Raw genomic sequence first — 21,699 nt, forward strand, 5'->3', positions numbered from 1 at the left:
TGCATGTCCTATTGTACTTCGAGTAAAAATTTCATCAGCTTCTGAGATAGTCAAGTGGGAAAGCCTAGACCACTTGACATAGAATGGCCCAAATATATAAGCTGGTGGGGATCCCAAAGCCCTGCCAGCTGAAAACCTTTTCCACCAGGCAAGCAACCAGGGCTCTCCAAGCTCTGCAGCTGGTGGCAGCTCAGGGACACTGCTGCTAACTACAGAGCTTGGACATTTTTGGCTGGCAAACCAGAGGAGGTGGTCTTCAACTGGCAGGGCTTCAGTGGACTTAGGCCCAGAACCCTGTGTTCAGTACTGAAAGAAGTGCATATCTGTTTTGATTTCGCCGAGTATAATTTCTTAGGGTTCCATTTCTTTTTGTGATCCCTTGTTCTGTATTTGGTAAAGGTCTGTCTGGGTTTTGTTGTGAAGTCAATTAAAGTTGTATTATGTATGGTGGTAAAAGAAGGTGGGGGAGATAGGGGGAGGGGGTGCAGTGAGGAGAAGGGATCAGGAACCCCTTTCTTAATTTCTGCCCTGGGCCCCAGCATGTTTAAAACCAGCCCTATGTCAGAGATACTGTAATGATTTCCATTAAGTCCACTGGTTTAAAGAGTCTGCACACCGTTGGGTCCTCTGCCTGATCCAGGGCTGTCACAGTGCCCACTTGCGACCTGGAATTCTCTAAACCTGAAGATTCACGTTGTGGGAGCAATGAAATCAAACCTGACCCCCAGTCATCCCAGTCCTTTTCTGACTAGATCTCTGGTTCCTGTGGAATACCTCTCTGCCATGGACCAGTGCTCTGTAAGGGAAAGCCCCCGGAACAGTCACCGGTGTACTTCCAGACTGTGCAGACAACCTTGAATATTTCATATAAACTTCAAGTATTACATTCATAAAATCAGTCAAATGCCTGAACTGGATCTCCTAAGGACCACTGCGGGGGACATTCCTTGTCTCCTCCTGGGTTCCAAGGCATCTGCACATTTTCGTTTTGATGATGATGCCAAGTCGGAATTTGAGAACTCTAGGAAGAATTTTCAACCCAACATTCGAGCTTCCTGAGACTCTGAGACCAAAGAGGGCTAAGTTCAGTGCTCTTGTCCCCCTATCATGTGCCCTGCAGCACATGGTACATGGGTGCTCCTCAGCTGGCCATCCAGCATACAACTGGCATAATACAAGGGTAGAAAGGCCTGGGGAGTCCATAAAAATTATTAGTAAAATCGAAGTGTAATGAGGTGGATAGAAGCTTTTGAAATAAAATTGGGACATCCAAGATGGCCACCATGGTCATGTTTTTGTGCCAAAAATGGCTGGGAAAGCTAAATAAAAGTTTCAAAAACTCGGAAAAGAAGTTTTTGGAGGTGGAGAACCCTACAGGAAGCTCCAGAGACCCTCAAAACATCTGTTTTTGAACCACCATGAAGTCTCTCATAGTAATAGACTGTACTCGCAGAACTGTCTAGTGCCATGCCTGTATCAGCTCACACTGCAGTTGAATAAAGAAGATTTCTGCCTCAGACAAACACATAAAATCATCCAGAAGCTTGTCTCTTCAGGTTGCTTTTTAGACAGGCTTTGAGAGCCTAAAACCCTTGACCCCCACTAGCTCCTCACGCATCTTCAGGTGCGGGAGGGGGGGGGAGAAAGAGATGCAGCCAACACCCACTACAGTAGTCAGGACCAATACAGGGCCACTTAACATGTGCTCAAGCACCTGAGCTGAGCTCCCAAGGGAATGCACCACAAGCTATTATAAGTGTTAGTGCAGGCCGGCTAGGTAGGTGCCCTGTGAAAGGGTTGCCACCCCAGCTACAACCCTCTGAACTAGAGGCTGTATCTTCTCCTAGGCAGAACTGTCCCAGCGATCCTGGGAGCTTTTGGGGCACTGTGAAGCCTGAACTTTGGATTGAAATCCTGAAAAACAACTCAAATTGCAGAGCAGAAGAAAAGACACCTTCTCAACTTGCTTACAGAAGAAAAACTGAGGAGATGAGGACTGCCCACTGACACAAGAAAGTGGAGTTTAAAAACTGTAGATGATTCCTTCTGCAAAAATTCACAGGTAGAGGTAAATAACTCACTGGTCAAGACTCGTGTTTGTTTTGCACTGGCATTAATATCAATCATTTGTTCAGCACCACCAGGCATACATAGTATTGTACAGAGGTACATGACAGAATAAAGAAAGTCTTCTGTGTTATATATAACAAAAAGAAAGCGACAGACCCTACTTATTCATGTATTTTTATAAAGTCTTTATTCTTCTTCACCATGGTTGACCGACAATACAAATACCTTGAGTACACAAAAAAAGTCCCCATTTCACATAAAATACAGAACATGTAGATGTATACAGCGGAGATGGCTAAAAGGTTGCAGGTTTCTATGGGCAATCTGTAGTCACTCGCATGATAATCCATTTGTAGCTTTCCATTGATAACTGCACATTTTTAGCTCTCTGCACTGTGTATTATAGTTATGTATGTGTACGAGGGGCTGCTTAAAAGTTCTCAGCCCAACTTACAAAGTTGGGGCAGTCTCCATCAAGGGCTATATACAATTAGTCCTGTAATTTTCCACTTTGTTCCGTTTGAAAGAAAATGGAATGAAAAAAGTGAAAAATCGTAGAACTAAGTGTAATAGCCCTCAATGGAGACTGCCCCAACTTTGTTGGTTGGGCTAAGAACTTTTCAGCGGCCCTCATGTGTGTGTATATGTATATATATCTATATTGTGACAGATACACTGAACACGCTGATAAAACATTCCCAGTGCTCAGGCCAGCTCCTAAGCTAGAAGGTAGAGCAGCCTATATTCCTTGGACTAAGAAGTCTGCTAATAACCTGAACCCCTCTAGGAATAAGTCTGTGGGGAGGGGAAGGAATGAGAGAAGCTATAGGAAACTAAATTTCCCAAAAAAACCTTTCCCAGCCTAGAAGAGTTCATGTGGGGGAGGGGAAACAGCCACAGCCACAGCGCAGCAATCCTCACTCAACAGCATCAAAATGTAGGATGGCAACAGGGCTCTCAGAGTCATTTACATCAATACAAAAATCCAGTGTAGATGTTTAGACTTGGCTCATATCATTGCCTCCTTTTATCAAATGCAGCTTATTTATTTACTTCTGTATTATTTTTCAGAAATAAACACTAATAGACAGCACAGTTTATTTTCGTTTTTAATGCAGGGTCTCTAGCATGCCCCGACGGGACTCGTTTCACCCACAAGGGCTTTCTCAAGGGTTCATAGAGGAGCTCTTGTCCAGCGTCCTTCCTCGCTTGGGGCTAGAGAGGAAGGATGCTGGAAGAGAGCTTCTCTATGAACCCTTGAAAAAGCCCTTGTGGGCAGGTCCCGTTTGGGAATGCTAGAGGCACTGCATTAAAAACGATAAGTAAAAATAAATTGTGCTGTCTATTAGTGTTTATTTCTGAAAAATAATACAGAAGTAAATAAGCTGCATTTGATAAAAGGAGGCAATGATATGAGCCAAGTCTAAACATCTACACTGGATTTTTGTATTGATGTAAATGACTCAGAGCCCTGTTGCCATCTACATTTTGATCCTGTTGAGTGAGGATTGCTGCGCTGTGGTTGTTTCCATTATAGCCTCACCTTTTCATCTTCTACACCTTCTATGGAGTGGGTCTGAACTAGTACTGCCCGATTCACGATTCGAATCGGTTCACCGATTCACTTTGGGTGAATCGATTCGAACTAAAAAAAAAAAAAAAAATTGGCCTTCCCATTCAGTAACTGACCCTCCCCCTTTGCCCCCCTAAAGCAGGAGTGGCAGCACTGCTCTTGCTGGCCGGCCGCACCTGCTTTAGAGGGTGAGGGGGGATGGTCAGTCAGGAAGTCCTGGTGTCCGGCCTCCTGCTGGTGTCCGGCTTCCCCCCTGGCCTCCCGTGCACAATTTACCTACTAGCAGCAGCCTGCAGAGAAGATCGCTGGGGCTAGCGATCTCTGCAAGCTGCTATAGGTCTTCGGAGCTGTTTCCTCTGCTGCGGTCCCACCCCTCCTCTGACTCTGGACTGCAGTATTTATTGACTAAAGGGAGCATCCTGACAATAGCCATGATAATAAAGCTTGGATAAACTGTAACCTGTCTCCACTCAAGTTTTTGAAAATACAGTGGCCTGCTAATATGCACACTGGCAGTAGCCACAATATATATATATATATATATATATATTTTTTGTGGCTACAATATACAATATATATATTCGTACACACATACATACAAACAAGTACACATATATGTACAGTATATAGATTTTCTTTAAAAAAATAGTTTTTTCTGCACATTGGCAACTATAGAATAGAATACTTTTGCAAACATGATAGAAGTGAAATGTAGATTACATGCATTTTCTGCACAAAAGAAAAGATTATGTAGGGACTTTTTCAACAAAGTTATCAGGAATATAAGGATAATGTATGATGACATATCAAATATACAGTCAAGTGACAGAAAAAGTCTGAAAAAGAATTAATGGCTGTCTAGATAAGAGTTAAAATCCAGTTATGATGCACACAACAAAGTAAAACAATTTGAGGACATACCACTAGGACCTGCCCATAATCTGTGAACAATATTTGAACCATTCATTTGATTTTCAGTTCAAAAATATTGTCAACATCATTAAGTAGATTTCAGGCTTAATTTAGTTATAAATGCAAAATTCAGCATTGTATACATATATTTTCATCTTCTGCAATGGAATACTTTATTTAAAATAAAAACAAAACATTTAAGACTTCCTATCAACCATACAATCAAGACAAAAAGGCACTAGGAACAGACACATAGCTCTCTCAATTTTAACTTTATCTGACATGTAAAAATCTTTAAATGCAATTTTCAGATACATTATTTGGAAAAATAAGATTAAGAAATACTTAGAAAACCACTGTAACAACAGGTCTTTTTTTTGCACTTTTTGACACAGTCACTGCAGATTTTACAAAGTCAAAAGTTGCTAACCAGTTTGTCCATCATGGCAGTTAATAACATTGGTGTAACAGGTAGATAAGATTTCAGCATTTCACCCCATTCAGGTATGTAGACGCCTTCATAGAGACAATTTGCTAGAAAATGGCTTACAGCCCAATCTTTGGGGCAAGAGATATGAAAGTATGTTTTCCCAAGAAAATAACGCTTTATTCCCAGACATGACTGGAAAGATCAAAATCTGTGATATAAAAGCTTATGTTTGTATGGTTGCCTCTTATAGAATGGAACATGATTTGGGGTAGTGTCAATCCCAGAATCTATTAGGAGGAAAGGTGTACAGTGCATGATAAATAATATCTCATTATTGTTATCCAACGCAGGTCCTTTGAAGAGACAAAAAAGATCACAGTGCTTGCCAGGTATCTTAATAGGTTCAGTCAAAGTAATTATTAACTAGTAAAAGTTAGGGACGCGTATGGATTATGGCATCTTCTCTCGGAGTCCTTAGCACTTTAAACAGTTCCTGTACCGTCCCATCCAATTAATTATGTGTCATTTACCAGTCTCCTGAATTTCACTTGCCTAAGATGCACCAGTGGCCAGGGAAAGGGCCATTGATAGGTACGAGGTACAATGCCCTGAATATTTTTTTCAAAGTACTGAAAGGGCTTGTACCACCATACCTGTGAAAGGTGATTTGTATGGGAAGCTTCTTTTAGCACCTAGAAAAAACAAGAAAGAAAAAAAACATTCTTACAAAAGAAAAGAGACAGTAGCCATGTGCAACACATTCATTGCCATAAATGATTCAGTTCTTAGTTGATTCATATCCCCTACAGAAGCTGTCCTCCACCCCCACCCCAAAGTTAAAATATATATATATATATATATGTGTGTGTGTATAGGAAATGACACAATCTCTATAAATTCCATCCTTTGTGAAATCTTACCACTTTGCTCCATGTGCACTGTACTAAGACCTCTCAATTTAAAACAAAAAAGGCCAAAATAAATTCATTAAGAACCATGAGTCAATTCAGACAAAGGCTGATTGAATGAAAAAAAACATGTGCACTAAAGTTTAGTACAGTGTCTCAAACATTTGTAGCGCCAGCACACTAAACTGAGCAAATGGTTTTCGCGGCGCATTATAACTGAAATGATAAAATTGCAAAACCATACATTCCAGTTACTTATTTTAATTCTTTATTTTTGTCAACTCTTCATCCAGGGTGAGGGTTTTCATTTAGGGGGAAAGGTCGGGGGGGTAGGGGATGGAATTAAAGGGGGTGTAGATAAAATTGGATTAGTTCATATGGAAATTTAATTTGAAAGAATGATATAAATTTGTTTGAAATATTATTACTATTACCGGAACCCATCAGGCTATACGCTGGAAATGAAGACGGAAAGCTAACAGGATTGATGGTCAGTCTAGAGGAGGTGTGTAGGCAGATTGATAGGCTTAAGAGCGATAAATCCCCAGGACCGGATGGCATCCATCTGATGGTCATCAAGGAATTGAAAGGGACCATAGCTGAACTGCTTCAACTAATAGCCAATCTGTCGATCAAATCAGGAATGATTCCGGAAGACTGGAAGGTGGCAAATGCTACACTGATCTTCAAGAAAGGTTCGAGCGGAGATCCGGGGAATACAGACCAGTGAGTCTGCCTTCAGTACCGGGAAAGATGGTAGAGTCACTAATAAAGGATAAAATCATTGATCACCTTGACGGACATGGGCTGAAGAGGACCAGTCAGCACGGGTTTAACAAAGGCAGATCGTGTTTGACGAACTTGCTGCACTTCTTTGAGGGAGTAAACAGACAGATAGACAAGGGCGATCCGGTCGACATTGTATATCTGGATTTTCAGAAGGCGTTCGACAAGGTTCTGCAAGAACGATTACTTCGGAAAATTGCAAGCCATGGAATCGAGGGTGAAACACTCACGTAGATTAAAAACTGGCTGGAGTATAGGAAACAGAGATTGGGGGTAAATGGACAATACTCAGACTGGAAGAGCATCACCAGTGGGGTGCCACAGGGCTCGGTGCTTGGACCCGTGCTCTTTAACATCTTTATAAATGATCTGGACATAGGTACGACGAGCAAGGTGATTAAATTTGCGGACGATACGAAGTTATTCAGAGTAGTAAAGACGCAGGGGGATTGTGAAGATCTGCAACGTGACATAATCAAGCTCGAGGAATGGGCATCGACATGGCAGATGAGGTTCAACGTGGATAAGTGTAAAGTGATGCATGTCGGTAACAAAGTTCTCATGCACGAATACAGGATGTCCGAGGCGGTACTTGGAGAGACCTCCCAGGAAAGGGACTTGGCAGTTCTGATCGACAAGTCGATGAAGCCGTCCACACAATGTGCGGCGGTGGCAAAAAGGGCAAACAGAATGCTAGGAATGATAAAGAAGGGGATCACAAACAGATCAGAGAAGATTATCATGCTTCTGTACCGGGCCATGGTACGCCCTCACCTGGAGTACTGCGTTCAGCACTGGTCACCATACATGAAGAAGGACACGGTACTACTCAAAAGGGTCCAGAGAAGATCAATTAAGATGATTAAGGGGCTGGAGGAGCTGCCGTACAGTGAAAGATTAGAGAAACTGGGCCTCTTCTCCCTCGAACAGAGGAGATTGAGAGGGGACATGATCGAAAAATTCAAGGTACTGAAGGGGATAGACTTAGTAGATAAGGACAGGTTGTTCACCCTCTCCAAGGTAGGGAGAATAAGAGGGCACTCTCTAAAGTTGAAAGGGGATAGATTCCGTACAAACGTAAGGAAGTTCTTCTTCACCCAGAGAGTGGTAGAAAGCTGGAACGCTCTTCCAGAGGCTGTTATAGGGGAAAACACCCTCCAAGGATTCAAGACAAAGTTAGACAAGTTCCTGCTGAACAAGAACGTGCGCTGGTAGGGCTAGTCTCAGTTAGGGTGCTGGTCCTAGACCAGAGGGCTGCCGCGTGAGCAGACTGCTGGGCATGATGAACCACTGGTCTGACCCAGCAGTGGCAATTCTTATGTTCTAATGATTCTTATTGTATTGATTATATTTCTGTATTATCCTATTGTATTGATTATTTGATTCTTTCAATAAAAATTGTTATAAAGTAAACCAAAAAAAAAATTGCAAAACCAACAAAAAATTAAATTTAATAGTTATTTATTCTTTAAGCTATGCATGAGTAATTGTAACAACGGTGAAACTAAAGTAGACAGAATAGAATTGCTAATCAATGTGATGGTTCTGCTTGTTTTTGAGTGCAAATTAATTCAAAACGCACCTCAATAGTTGACAAACAAACATGTATTTCATCATCCACCATCTACAGACATTTTTTTTTTAAATTTAATTTCTGTCAGAGCTGAAATTCCAAGTTCCCAAAGATAAGATCATCCAAATGTTAACAAAACCTTGATTGCTTTATTGCTCAAGTTAACTACTTGCTGTTAGCTTTCAAGCACCAATCATGTCAAAGATTGATACTTGTCTGGGCGGCTGTATCCTTACACATGCAGATGCTATTAACATTGACAGGCTCTTGCGTACGCGACATACTTGTCATCTATTCTAGTATATACTTATGAAGGAAATTTTAAAAAATAAAGTAAAATTCTGGAATCTCTCGTAGCACACAGTTTGAGATACTGATTCAGTACATATTTTCTTTATTGACATGCTACAAAATCCATTTACTATGGTAATAAGCAAATTATATATTAATTTTTTATGATTACAAACAATAGTGTATTAACCTGTGCTTCAAAATGAAAGTTTAACTTAACTCACACAGACACACTCATTGCTGAATAATAACTGAATGGGCTCTGAGTGAGGATGAGCCAATGGGCCTCTGCCCAAATGGGTTACAGACCTGGAGTTTCCAGAATCAGAACCCTAGAGCTAAGGTACAGGAATCCAGCTGAATGGTTAATAAATTAGGTATTCTGTACCCAGTAGTCATTAACTTAAACTTCCACTTCCCATAGTGAAAGAAGTTAAAACTTTAATGCCACCTTTAGCACAATCTTTATTAAAGATGAAGTAAAGTATACTAAAATTTAATACTCTGCTACACTGAAAGCAATTCTATATTGATATCATTTGCATACATTACTCAAACTAGCACACTCCCCCAAGATTACATAGCGTCACAGTGAGATTTGAACTTAGGTTCTCTGCCTGCCGCTTTAACCATTTGGCTAATGCTTTGAGTCCCCCAACATAAAGGTGTTAAATGACTTGCACAAGTTCATAGAAGTTGGCTGATGGGGTAAGGTCTAGGATTTTTGCATTCGGTGCTTTGTACCAAGCTACACTGATTGCCTCAAACACGAATGCATTAAAAACCTTCCCATGCAGGAAGTAATTTTTAGTTCATGTGCATGTAGACAGTTATAATAATGGACAATGAGCTTAATGCCTCTTGATTAACGTACTGCCCCTTTATACCCAGGTTTGAGGCTTAGTAAGGATGACACACTACAAGGCAAAACATAATATATTCTCCATTAAAAATCTGGTTGATTAGCATATCTACAAGCAGCAGCTATAATTTCTTATCCTTTTCCCACTCTTTCAGCAATCTCTATTCCAGTGTATCGCAAACTGTGTGCTGTGGCACACTAGTGTGTCTCCTGAGATTTCAGGTGTGCCGCAACACACTGGCGAGGAGGAGAGTCATCCATGCTGACTGACTGCCTACATGACATGACTCTCACGGCTAGAGGCACATCCTGTAGGAAGTCAGCTAGTGCAGAAGACTTACTCTCCTCCCGGCCGGTGTCTCTCCTCCTCCCCACCTCCTGGATCCCTCCACTGAAGCGGGTTGCGGCCAGATGGGCCTCCGCACATGCGCGGACGTCAATGCAATGACTTCACAGCAAAGTGTGCGCATTTCCGGGTGCCTTCTGGCCAGGGCACTGGATTTAATGTGCTGCTGGCCAGAAAGTTTGCAAGACACTGCTCTATTCAGTACCAGATTTAAGAAATAGTCCATAAAGGAAAATTTATCAGCATAGAGATAGCAGCAGTCAAGAAAATAAGTTATACATTTTCTTTTGCAGACTTTGGAGGCAGCTAAGAACACAGTGTCACATTTATGGGAAAGTGGATTTGTATGTTTTTGAGAAAATTTTAGAAGACAAAACATGAGAAAATGTTTAATTTGCATATTGTCAAAACCATGGATATACATTAATTTAAGTAATTTGTAAAGCACCAAAATTCAAACTGAATGTTTACATTAATTTTAAGACAATTGAAAGACAAATATTTCCTTCTCTCACTTTAAGTTATACTGGTGTTCCAAGTACTCATTGCTAATATTAGTTGACTGTCAACACTTGATAACCTTAAACAAAAATCCTTTTACATATTAGATAAATCTAATTTATACCGAAGAAACTCTACATTTTTTTCATGGTAAACTGCATAAAAACTCCAAATAAGAAACAATGCATTCCTCCAATACATCAGAAAAATGCAGCATGAAAATCAGTAGAACAATATTCGATGAAGACAAACTCACTTGTTGATTGGCCATTGTATGATACCACCAGAAGAGTCGTGTAGTGATATAGTAAGCTACTACAACATCCACAGTGTAGTGGTCATGAGCAAGGAGAATACAGAATATCCCAACTATGCTGAGGATCCAGCAAATCCAGTGGTACCACCAGAGTCGTCGAGATGAATCTGAAAAAATAACATTACTTTTTCAAAATTTAATGTAAGCATTTATATTCTACCTGCTCACTATAAGAATATACAGAAGTTTAAAGTCAATGATAAATGACAACATGCACTAATTATACCAAAATCTAACAACAAAATATATTTTTTTAATTCAACAGATAATAATTAACGAATACATAACAAAATAACAAAGACAAAAAAATGACCCCCCCCCCCAAAAAAAAAACCCAAAACACTCTACACAATTCCTGCGATATTTTTTCTTCCTCGTCATCAATAGCAGATGAACTCACTTGTTTTGCTGTCCTTGTACAATCAATCATTCTTTCCAGACTGGACTACTGTAATTCCATCTATCTAAGTCTAACCAAGAAAAATCTTCAAAGACTTCAACGGATCCAGAACACTGCGGATAGGCTGATCTTCGCAAAAAGCAAGTTCAATCATGTTTCCCCGCTTCTGTCAAAACTTCACTGACTTCCGGTGATTTCTAGGATTCACTTTAAATGTACCTGCCTAATTTTCAAGATCCCCTAATCCCACTATCCTGGAATTCTTCGAGACCTGACACTACCAGATCCGCCCACATACTAAAAATATCTTTCCCCTCGTTAAAAGGCGTCATGTATGCAGGTAAATTAGGGAAATCCCTTTTCTTCAAATTCACTGAGCTTTGGAATAACCTCCCTGCCTTGCTGCGGAACCTAGGCTCATTCCAATTATTTGGAAAGCATCTGAAAACCTGGCTTTTCTCCAAAACCGTAAAGCTATCTATTTAAAATGTAAAGCTAGCTATCCTCTTCATAACCTCTAATTTCTTATTATGTCCTTCCCTCATTTACTGAATTATCTGTAAACCGTGCCGAGCTCTATCTTTATGGAGATGATGTGGTATACAAACTTAAGGTTTGGTTTAGTTTAGATGAATCCAGAGACAAATGGGATGTAGCAAAGCAGTCTTCAGTGGTTTGATAATTAGAACAGCAGGATGAGAACCAGAGAAGACTAGGTTCAAACCCTGTTTTTCTCAGTAACACTTCTTGTGGCCTCAGACAAATCATTGTCAGTATACCGTACAAAGTGCCCCACACAAGTTTTCACACCTTTGTATATTTTTCATATTTATATATTGTATACTTTCAACAGGAAGAATCCAAAAATATTCTAAAAGTAATGAAAAATAAATGAAAAATTCTTAATTGCGTAGGCCAGGGTTTCATACTTCTTGACTCAATACTTGGAAAAGCAACCTTAGCAATATTAGCAGCCAGGAGTTGTTTGTGCAGATTTGCCAGTTCTTGGTAGAATTATTTAAACTCTTTCAAGTTGATGTGGATCACAAGACTGCAGTTCAAGTCTTTTCAAGGATTTACCACTGGATTCAGGTCTAGGATTTGACTGTGCCATTCAATGACATTCATGATGTTCTTGTTAAACTACTCCACTGCTGCTTTTACTTGTTACTCCAGGTGTAATTCTGCGCAAATGCACAGTGTAGAATTTGCGCAGAATTACCCATCTGCACAGAATTCTGCGCAGACATTCCTTTCCCTGTGGTAAGTCATCTTCTGTATGTCTGCATCCTGCTCTTGACAGACAACCCTCCCCTCCCCCATGCAGATATGGCCTCTGTTCCATCGACACCCTTCCCCCATATGAATCAGCATCTCTTACCCATGCCCTCTCAAAGCAGCAACAGCAGTGGAGGCTGGCCGACAAAGGCAGCACTACAAACAGGTTGCTTGTGGCAGGCCCCACCAGGACTTTTCCTTTGCTGTGTTGGAAGTAATGCTGCAGAGGAAAGGCCCTGAAGAGGCCAGTCACAAGCAGCTTGTTTGTAGTGTTATCTCTGCCGGCCAGTTGGCTGCCATTGCTGTTTCTACTTTATGAAAATGTGGGTAAGAGATGCCGAGCCATATAGCAAGTGTGGGTCGATAGGAGGCCAGACCCATGTGGGGGAGGGGGAATTGTTGAGGCAGAAGCAAGATGGCAGGATTGCAGGACAGTGGTGTACCAAGGGGGGGTGAGGGGGGGTAAATCCGCCCCAGGTGCAGCCTTAGGGGGGGGTGCACAGCCAGCCAGGTCCGGAAAATTCCTGGGCTGCAATGGCGACAGCACTCAGCGGCATCGGCTTCCTCCCCCCCGGCGACGGCACTCAGCGGCATCAGCACCCCCTCCCTCTGCGACGGCACTCAGCGGCATCTGCGCCCCACCTCCCCCTGACAGCACTCAAGTTCGGCCTCCTTTTCCTGGCATCAACAGAACTTCAGATAGGCAACAGGTGCTCAGTCAAAATTTTCCCCTGACTCAGCTCCCTGTTTCTGCCCAGGCAGTTCAGTCAGAGGGAAGCTTTTGACTGAGCACCTGTTGCCGATCTGAAGTTCTGTTGATGCCGGGAGAAGGAGGCCGAACTTGAGTGCTGACGCAGGGGCGGGACGCCGCCGATACTGCTGAGTGCCATCGCGGAGGGGGGGGACCTTGCTGATCTTGTTGCCAAAATCGGAAAGGTGAGGAAGGGAGAAAGATGGGCCTGTGGTGGATGGAGAGATTGAGAGAAGGGGCAGATGATGGAAGTGGAGAGAAGGGGCAGATGATGGAAGTGGAGAGGAGGGGCAGATGATGGAAGTGGGGAGAAGGGGCAGATGATGGAGGTGGGGCGAGAGAAGAAGGCAGATGATGGAGGTGGGGGAAAGAGAGAGAAGGGGCAGATGATGGAAGTGGAGAGAAGGGGCATATTGAAGGAAGTGGGGAGAGAGAAGAGGGCAGATGATGGAAGTGGGGAGAAGGGAGAGAAAATGCTGAATGGAAGTGGAGAAAGAGAACACATACTGGATGGAAGGAGGGATAAAGAAAAAGGACATATGCTGGATGGGGGAAGAAGATAAAGTTAGTGAGATAGTGGAGGGGTGAAGGAAAAGGATGGCATGCTTTGGGTAGACATAGTGATAAGAGGGAATTTGAGGACTGCATAGTAGAACAAATTTAATTTAGATGGACGCAGAAAATAAAGAAGGAAGACCAGAGAAGGAAAGGGAAGAGAGAGGAGAGGACCAAAGGGGGGGGGGTCCTAGAGGAAAGATGGCAGGGGGAGAAAGACAGTTTCTGGAAGGGGCAGACAGTGGATGGAACGGGCAGATGCTGGATTGAAGAGACAGGGCAGACGCTGGAAGGAAAAGAGTGAAAAAGAAGATAAAAGCAGAAACCAGAGTCAACAAAAGGTAGAAAAAAATCTTTTTATTTCTATTTTGTCATTAGAATATATCATATTTCAAATATGTATCCTGCTAGAGACATAACTGGGGACTGCAAAGCATTGCTTCTTTAGTTTCCAGCTGGCTTAGGGCTCTCTCGGACCAGATGGCATTCCCCTAACACTATTCCTGTCATGTGAGACTGCAGTATTCTGTTAGCATGATATTTCTGTGTAGCATTCTGTAATAATTTGGCTTGTTCGGTTTTCTTGATAGTAGAGGGGATATATGTGAAGGGGAAGGGAGACAGGAGTTTTGTTGGTCCTTGCTCTGTATATTTATATTTATAAAATGACAATTGTATAGAATATTGTGTCTTTTTATAATTTAATAAAATATGTTCAATATAAAATCATAACTGAGACTTATGCGGATGGGATCAGATGGTATGCGGGGACTGAGCTTGCGGAGATGTGTTTTTTAATTTCAGTCTTAGTAGTTTGCCGGTCCACAAAATAATTCTTTTATTTCTGCCGGTCCACAGGTGTAAAAAGGTTGAAAAACACTGCTCTAGAGCAGTTGGCAGCTGCGCTGAGGTGCAGGAAGGTCCCCCGATGACTTGTCTGCCGGCTTTGCTCCAGAAGAAGTAAGTTATGTCGAAGGGGGTGGACCCGGCAGACGCAGTCATCGCGGGTCCTTGCCGCAACTCCCTGCGTCTGCCGGGTCAACCCCCTCCGACATAACTTACTTCTTCCAGAGCAAAGCCTGGAATCATCGCGGGACCTTCTAGCAAGTGGCTGCCGACTCTGTTCCAGAGCTAGTACGTCAGAGTGGGGTGGACTGGCAGCCGGCAGCTACAGTCATCGCGAAAAAGGAGCAGGACTGCTGGAATGAAAGAGTGGTGCAGGGAGAGAAAGGGGGCAGGGTGGAATGGAAGGGTGGTGCTGATGGAATTGATGTACAAGGAAAGGGGAGAGAGACATAAAGGGGAAGGATATTGGATGGAATTGGATTGGAGGGAAAGAAAGGGGGCAGATGCTGATTGAAGAGGGGTGGATGGAAAGAGAAAGGGCAGACATTGGATGGTAGTGTGGTGGGTAGAGGGGGAGCCTATGCTGGATGGAAGTGCAGATGGGAGAGATAAGGGAGCAAATGCAGGAAGGAAATGGGACGAGAGAAAGAGGGGAGCAGACGATGGAAGTGGACAGAGAGAGAGGAGAAGGTACTAGATGGAAGGGGTAGAGAAAGGGCACATGATGGAAGGAGGGGATAAATAAAAGGAGGGCACTTGATGGGGGAAAAGGATTGAGTTATGGAAATACTGGAGAGGGTGAGGGAAAGAGGTGGCGAGCTGTAGGTAGACAGTAAAAAAGGAAATTGATGAGAGAGTAGTAAGAACGTAATCTAGATGGATGCAGAAAATAAATTGAAAAGGAAAATGAGGGAAGAAAGGGATTGCAGAAGAGAGGTGTGGGAGAGGGAAGGAGAGGAGAGAGATGCCAGACCAATGGGGGGTGAAAGGAGAGATGGAAGAGGGAGGCATACAGTTTCTGGAAGGGGCATAGAAGGAGAGAAGATGCCATATAGGGGCGGAGAGATGGCAGACAGTGGATGGAAGGAAGAGAGTAACAAGAAGATGAGGAAAGCAGAAACCAGAGAGGACAAAGGTAGAAAAAAATTTTCGATTTATTTATTGCTTTAGGAGATGTGTCACTGTTTCTGTGGTGTTGCATTGTTATGCAGAGTCCAGCTTCTTACTAGTTCAATTTAACCTTTGTCTATGTATTTCTATTTTATCCCCGCTTTTACAAAACTGTGGAGCGTTTTTTAGTGCCAGCCGTGGTGGTAGCAGCTCTGATGCTCAGAATTCTATGAGCGTCAGAGCTGTTACCACTCTGGCTAAAATCCACACTATAGTTTTGTAAAAGGGGGAGGGGTTAGTTTGTGATGACATATTCCATACTAGGCAAAGGTGTTTTCTGTGTTCTGTGTGTTCGAAAGACATGGTTTTCTGTTAGGATTGACGGTGTAGGATTGATCTGTACTAGTCTGACTTGTTTAGTTTTACAATGGGTGTATTGATGTTGTACTGCTCACTGCATATGTAAGATGCTGCCTTTTCCTAGGTACTCATGTGTGACATGTGGCTTGTTACTAAAAATCATGTTTTTCGTATAGATGGGGGGGTGCCAAAAAAATGATGGGCCCCGGGTGTCACATATGCTAGGTACGCCACTGGTGCAGGAGATGCTGGATCCACACAGGGAGGGGGGGGGTCTAGTGAAAAGAGAGGGCAAAACTGCAGGAGGGAGAGGGGACATGAATACTAGCCCCACAGAGGGAAGGGAAATGTATGCTGGACCCACAAGTGGGGGAGGGGAAGGGAGGAAAAGGGATGAGAGAAAGTAACCCACAACAGAAAGGGGGATGGGGAAGGGAGGCAGAGATGCTTGGTTGTGAAGAGAGGGAGAAAGGTGCCAGACCATGGAGAGTGGGAAAGGGAGTCAGGATGTGAGTGAGAGAGATGGTTTGGTGGGGGAGGGGACATGGATGCTGGGGGGGGAGGGAAAGGATACAAAGAAGAAGAAAGAGTGACCCAGACTAGAAAAGGGGGTGATAAGAAGGAAGAGATGTGGCCAGACCATAGGGAGCAGGAAAGGGACTCAAGGTGCAAGCGAGAAAAATAGTTGGGTAGGATGCAGTGAGGGGACATGGATGCTGGACCACAAATGGGGGAGGGGGAGATGGTAGGGAGAGGAAAAAAGTGATTCAGACTAGAAAAGGAGAAAGATTATTAGCCAGTGGCAAGAGGTAAAGAGAGATGTCACACCATGGGGGCCAAGGAGGGGATTCAAGGTGTGCGTGAGAGAGGGCTGGGATTTAAAGGGAGAGAACTGCAGTTAAAGTGTGAGGGGAAAGGAGGAGGAGGCTGGAACGAGAAAGAGGAAAAGGCAGGAAGGAATTTCAGGCCTTAGGATGGGAGAATTCTACATAAAACACTACAAATAAACTTTACACAATTTTGAATTATTGTGTGTAGAATTTTCAAACCAGAAGTAACTTGTGTTTAGCATCACTATTTTACAAGGATAACCTTTTCCCTAGTTCCAAGTCTGATCATAGGCAGAAACTGGATTTCTGCCAAGGTCTGCCTCTACTTTGCACCATTAACCTTTTCTATGAACTAGAAAACATTCCTGTCCCCGCGGCTGCAAAGCATTCCCAGCAGCATAATGCTGGCATCCATCGTGTTATCATCATGAGATTTTTTTCTTTATCACACATATCATTAGGACCAAAGAGTTTCCTAGAGTGTGGTGGCAATCAAAAAAGCAAACTGAATAATAGTACCTATTATTAGGAAAGAGATAAGACCAAGATTATTATAATGCCTCTGTATCACTCAATGGTGCAACCTCATCTTAAGTATTACATTCCATTCTGGTCACCGTATCTCAAAAAGATATAGTGGAATTAGAAAAAATTCAAAGAGCAGGCTTTGTGAGCCACATCATCTGAGTGTCTGACCTGAGTTCTCTATCTTCAGCCTGAGTGATCTCCAATTCTCTTGCAATGGGGAAGAGGAAGAATGGCACAGAGTGGAGAGTTCCCTCAATCTCTGCTCCTACCTTCAAGCTCCACACATCACACCAGCCCTTGTAATAAGACCTCAGTGAAAGACCTCTCAGCTTTTAGCTACTGGCAAGGTAAGGGGAAGAAGTCCACCACTTTCTTTCTCTTTGCCCCACCATATTCTTGCCCCATCGCCGGAAGCCCCACCCACACATCACATCTGACCTCTTCAACCCTTGTAAAAGGGCCTCGATGAAAGACCTTCCAGGTTCATCTACCAGCAGAATAGGGAGGAAGAAGTCCACCATCTTGTCCCTCCACACCCCTCCATCTGAATGAGAATTGTCCTAAAAAGTCTTTAGCAACCAACCTAGAATTGATTGGTCCAATTCCAACTGTTTGCAGTCAAAAATTCTACGCCTTAGAGGCAATATTATTCTGAGGGGATCACTCATATTAGACGCATGCTGTAACTACAATGCTCATTGGATGTAGACCACTTAATAAGCCAGACAAATGAACTGGCTGCAGACCCACTGCCTAACCTTAATAGTGCTACTCTTATTTAAAGCAGGTTTAATTAATGGGGTGTACAATAATAAATTTATTCAAAGAAATTTGGCCTCTGTCAATAACCCAGTGCTTTTCAGTAGAGTGTGCAGACTCAAGTCTTGAGAAGGCTTTAATTCTAGCAATGAACACCACTTAGAACAAGACACTATTACACTAGAAGTTCCAAAAGTGATTATAAATAATAGAAATACAAAATGCTCCCTGTCCTACCAATGAAAAAGAAGATATTATAAGAATTTAAAATGGGTCAAATGTAACACAAAATTATCCTCAGAGGAGGAGGAATACATACATACCAATAGAATGTATACATGTGAATGCACGATCTGTCTGTAATAAGACCTTTATTTTGAGTGACCTGATGACTAGATACCAGGTTGGTATAAGCATGCATAATAGAAACATGGATTCCTGACAATAACTCTCCAGTCTTAGTTAACTTCTGCCTACCAGGATACAAAGTGATTCATTGCCCCAGAAAAATAAAGAGAGGTGGGGGGTCTACTCATATTATTTAAATCATTTCTTTTCTTTAACATTAGATAGCAATAATAAACAGAGTTTAGAATATAAGATTTTCAGTATGAAGAGTCCAGAAAGGGAAAAAGATTTAGGAATACTATTAATGTACAGACCTCCTGGTAACTGGAACAAGGTAGAGGATAGACTGTTCAATCTGATCTCTCATTATGCCACAACCTTTAGTCACTTGTTAGTTTCAGGAGACTTAAACCTATGCTTAGATTACTCCAAAACCCATACCTTTAAAAAACCTACTGGAGCAACTCAACTTTATTACTTTTCCATATGATCCTACTCAAAATGGTGGTCACTGTCTAGACTTCATAGCTGGTATATCTGAAAATTTAAATTTCCCCTTATGTTCCATGGGAACCAGTTAACTGGTCAGACAACTACCTTTTAAATTTCTTCCTTAAACTGCCTATAACACTATATCAGCAACTTTAGTAGACATGTCTAAGGTAAGGCATGGTAAGATCCCACCAGATTAATTCTGGAACGCAATTATGGACCACTTAGAACCCATAGGCAAAGATATAGATAAGGTCTTAACCTCCTGGCACAATCTTACATCAGTTTTAGATAAGATTATTCCAATCATATGTGTAAAATTAAAAGAAAAAGGGAGTTGATCTGATCTTCAAAGGTTACTTGGGAGTCAAGGGTAATGCCTAGTATTTTTGAAGTTTTTTTTTCAATTTTGAAGATCTCACTGGTGGACAATACCATATCTGTGTGTGGTAGCACCTTATAATCCCCAAACCAAAGCACTTTGATGCAGTTTTCTGTTTATTAAGTTTAAGGAAGTTCTTTTGTGTCCATGTGCTCAAGTCCTCTATGGTCCTCACTAGGTAATGTATGGTGGCCTCAAAAGAGGAAGATACCATCTTTGTAAGGAAATGTGTGGATTTGAGGGGAGGTGAATCTTTTTGCCAGGGCTCTTAAGTAGATGTTGAACAAGGAAGGAGACAGCAGGGATTTGTATGGCACTCCGCAAAAAGCAGTCCAGTTTTGGGACCTCTTAGTGTTATGAGTATGTTAAGTTAAACTTCAATCCCTAATGTTATTATATAAAATTTTGTATTGTATTGTTTCCCACCAAATGTAATTTTAAACTGTTCATCGCTTAGAAATATGATAAAGCGATTAATCAAAAAAACTATTAAACTTGAAACTTGAAACTTATTTCCCATTCTTACTTCATCCAGTCCGGTTTAAGAAGTTTGATAGTTGTATATTAACATAGAATTCTAACACTGGCCTAAAGCTTTCAACTCTGGATAGGTCTAATCCCAGTGCCTTAGGTATAGGGGTGAGGGCAGTGGCAGATATTGTTTTATGATACATATCTCTACCCAAGCATATGTTAATGAAATTTGTCAGCCATTGTAGAAACCCAGAGGAACATTCTCTAGCATATTGGTTGGGCAGATATCCAAACAGAAATTTTTTTGAGACTCTCCTCAGCAAATCTGAGATATCTCAAGAAGTAACGGGAGAATTCATTGCAATTTCTGTTGGTGATAGCTCTTTTTCTTTACTGACATTTATAGGATCGATCTCAACACTGTTGACCAAGTAGTATGTAACTGTTTCTCTAACTACCCTGATCTTTTCTTCAAAGTAGTTTGCCAGATTGGGTTCAGCAGGTTCGGATAAGGTGGTATTGGATGTTATATCTTTGGTAGATATTAAAATGTGAAAATCTTAAAAAGGCTCTTGGAAGAGTTCCCTGAGTGGGCTATCAAGTTATCATAGTGTGCTTTTTTTTTAAGATTCAAACAATTTTTATTGATGCAAACACAGCAAATACAACACCAGTGCACCCCAAAGGTGCACAGTACAAATAATAATGCATCATATACAATAAAAGAGTAACATCAACCAAACTCCCTCCCCTTCCTTCTCTACATGCTTTTTTAACTTCTGTTGTGGCTAGCTTGTGTATCTTTATTTCCCTTCTCCAGGTAATATAGTGTTCCTGTATTTGGTGTTTCCTCCTAAGTTTTCTAGCCTTCTTGATTTGGTTGAGAGTCTCAGATATGTACATCATATGTACATCAATCTTCAAGATAGATTGGCTAATATTCCCTGCTTGGGAGATGAGCTTTTTGGTGACTCTTGAAAATGCTACACAAAAACTTACTGACCATGAAAAGAGCTGGAACACTTTGGTTAAAACCATGTCTAAACCTCCTTCAGCTTCTCAATCATTTAAGCCTTCTTCCTCATATCAGAGGTGTTATTCAACAAAATCTTCTGCATGTTGCACACCTCAGCAGAAGAATGAAAAACAGCGTTGGCAAAAGTCTCAATCAGCAGCTCCTCAGAAATCTTCCAAGTCTTTTTGACCAGCTCATGGAGAGCATAGCCGCTGTTTCTCCCTTCTCAGCCTCTTCCTCAGCCAACCGGAGGTCAGCTACAGTTATATTATCCACGTTGGAGCTAATAACAACAAACCTCTGGGTTCTAAAGGTCATTTGAGAGGGATACTCTCTTCATTTCCTCACCATTCCTCCAGATCATCCTCCAAGAGAGTCCTCTTTCGACCCTCAGCAGACATCCCTTCTTCTTTGGGAAATAAAGTCCCTACTTCTTCTGAATGCAATAAAAAAGGTTCCATTTGCTCAGAGGACCAGGGGTTTTTAGTTCCGGTACTTTCTTATTCCAAAGACGAAGGGAGGTCTACATCCAATTTTAGACCTCAGGGGCCTGAACAAGTTTCTGGTAAATGAAAAGTTTTGCATGTTATTCTTGGCAACTTTATATCCCATCTTAGATCGGAACAACTGGCAATGCTCTCTGGATCTAAAGCTTATATGCACATTCTGATTCATCCTGCCCACAGGATTTTCCTCAGATTTTAGGTAGCCCAGCAACACTTTCAATACAAGGTTCTTCCATTCGGCCTCGCATCCTTACCCAGAGTGTTGACCAAGTGTCTGGTAGTAGTGGCTGAAGCTCTACGGGCTCATTGTCTCCAGGTTTTTCCTTATCTCAACAATTGGCTCATAAAGGAAGCCACTCCACAAAGGTGATTGCAGCAACACAGTCGACAATTCTCTTGCTTCAGCAGTTGGGGTTTGAAGTCAATTTTCCCCAAATCTCAGCTTCAGCCCTCTCAGATGCTGCAATTCATTGGAGCTCTGCTTGACACTGTTATCT

General features: G+C 42.0%; 1 protein-coding gene across 9 annotated transcripts in view; it reads right to left on the reverse strand.

Moving 5' to 3' along the window:
• Positions 1 to 2,231: 2,231 nt before the first annotated feature.
• Positions 2,232 to 21,699, reverse strand: part of SGMS1 (sphingomyelin synthase 1) — a 221,151-nt gene continuing 201,683 nt past the window's right edge. For all 9 annotated transcript variants that reach the window (XM_033941904.1, XM_033941907.1, XM_033941910.1 and 6 more), the window contains 2 exons: positions 10,509 to 10,675; positions 2,232 to 5,677 (listed from right to left, as the gene is read on the reverse strand). In XM_033941904.1, coding sequence (XP_033797795.1) covers positions 5,501 to 5,677; positions 10,509 to 10,675 — 344 coding nt within the window. In that variant the 3' untranslated portion in view covers positions 2,232 to 5,500. The remainder of the gene's footprint in view (positions 5,678 to 10,508; positions 10,676 to 21,699) is intronic.

Source organism: Geotrypetes seraphini, chromosome 4 (genome assembly GCF_902459505.1).
Source record: "Geotrypetes seraphini chromosome 4, aGeoSer1.1, whole genome shotgun sequence".
NCBI lineage: Eukaryota > Metazoa > Chordata > Amphibia > Gymnophiona > Dermophiidae > Geotrypetes > Geotrypetes seraphini.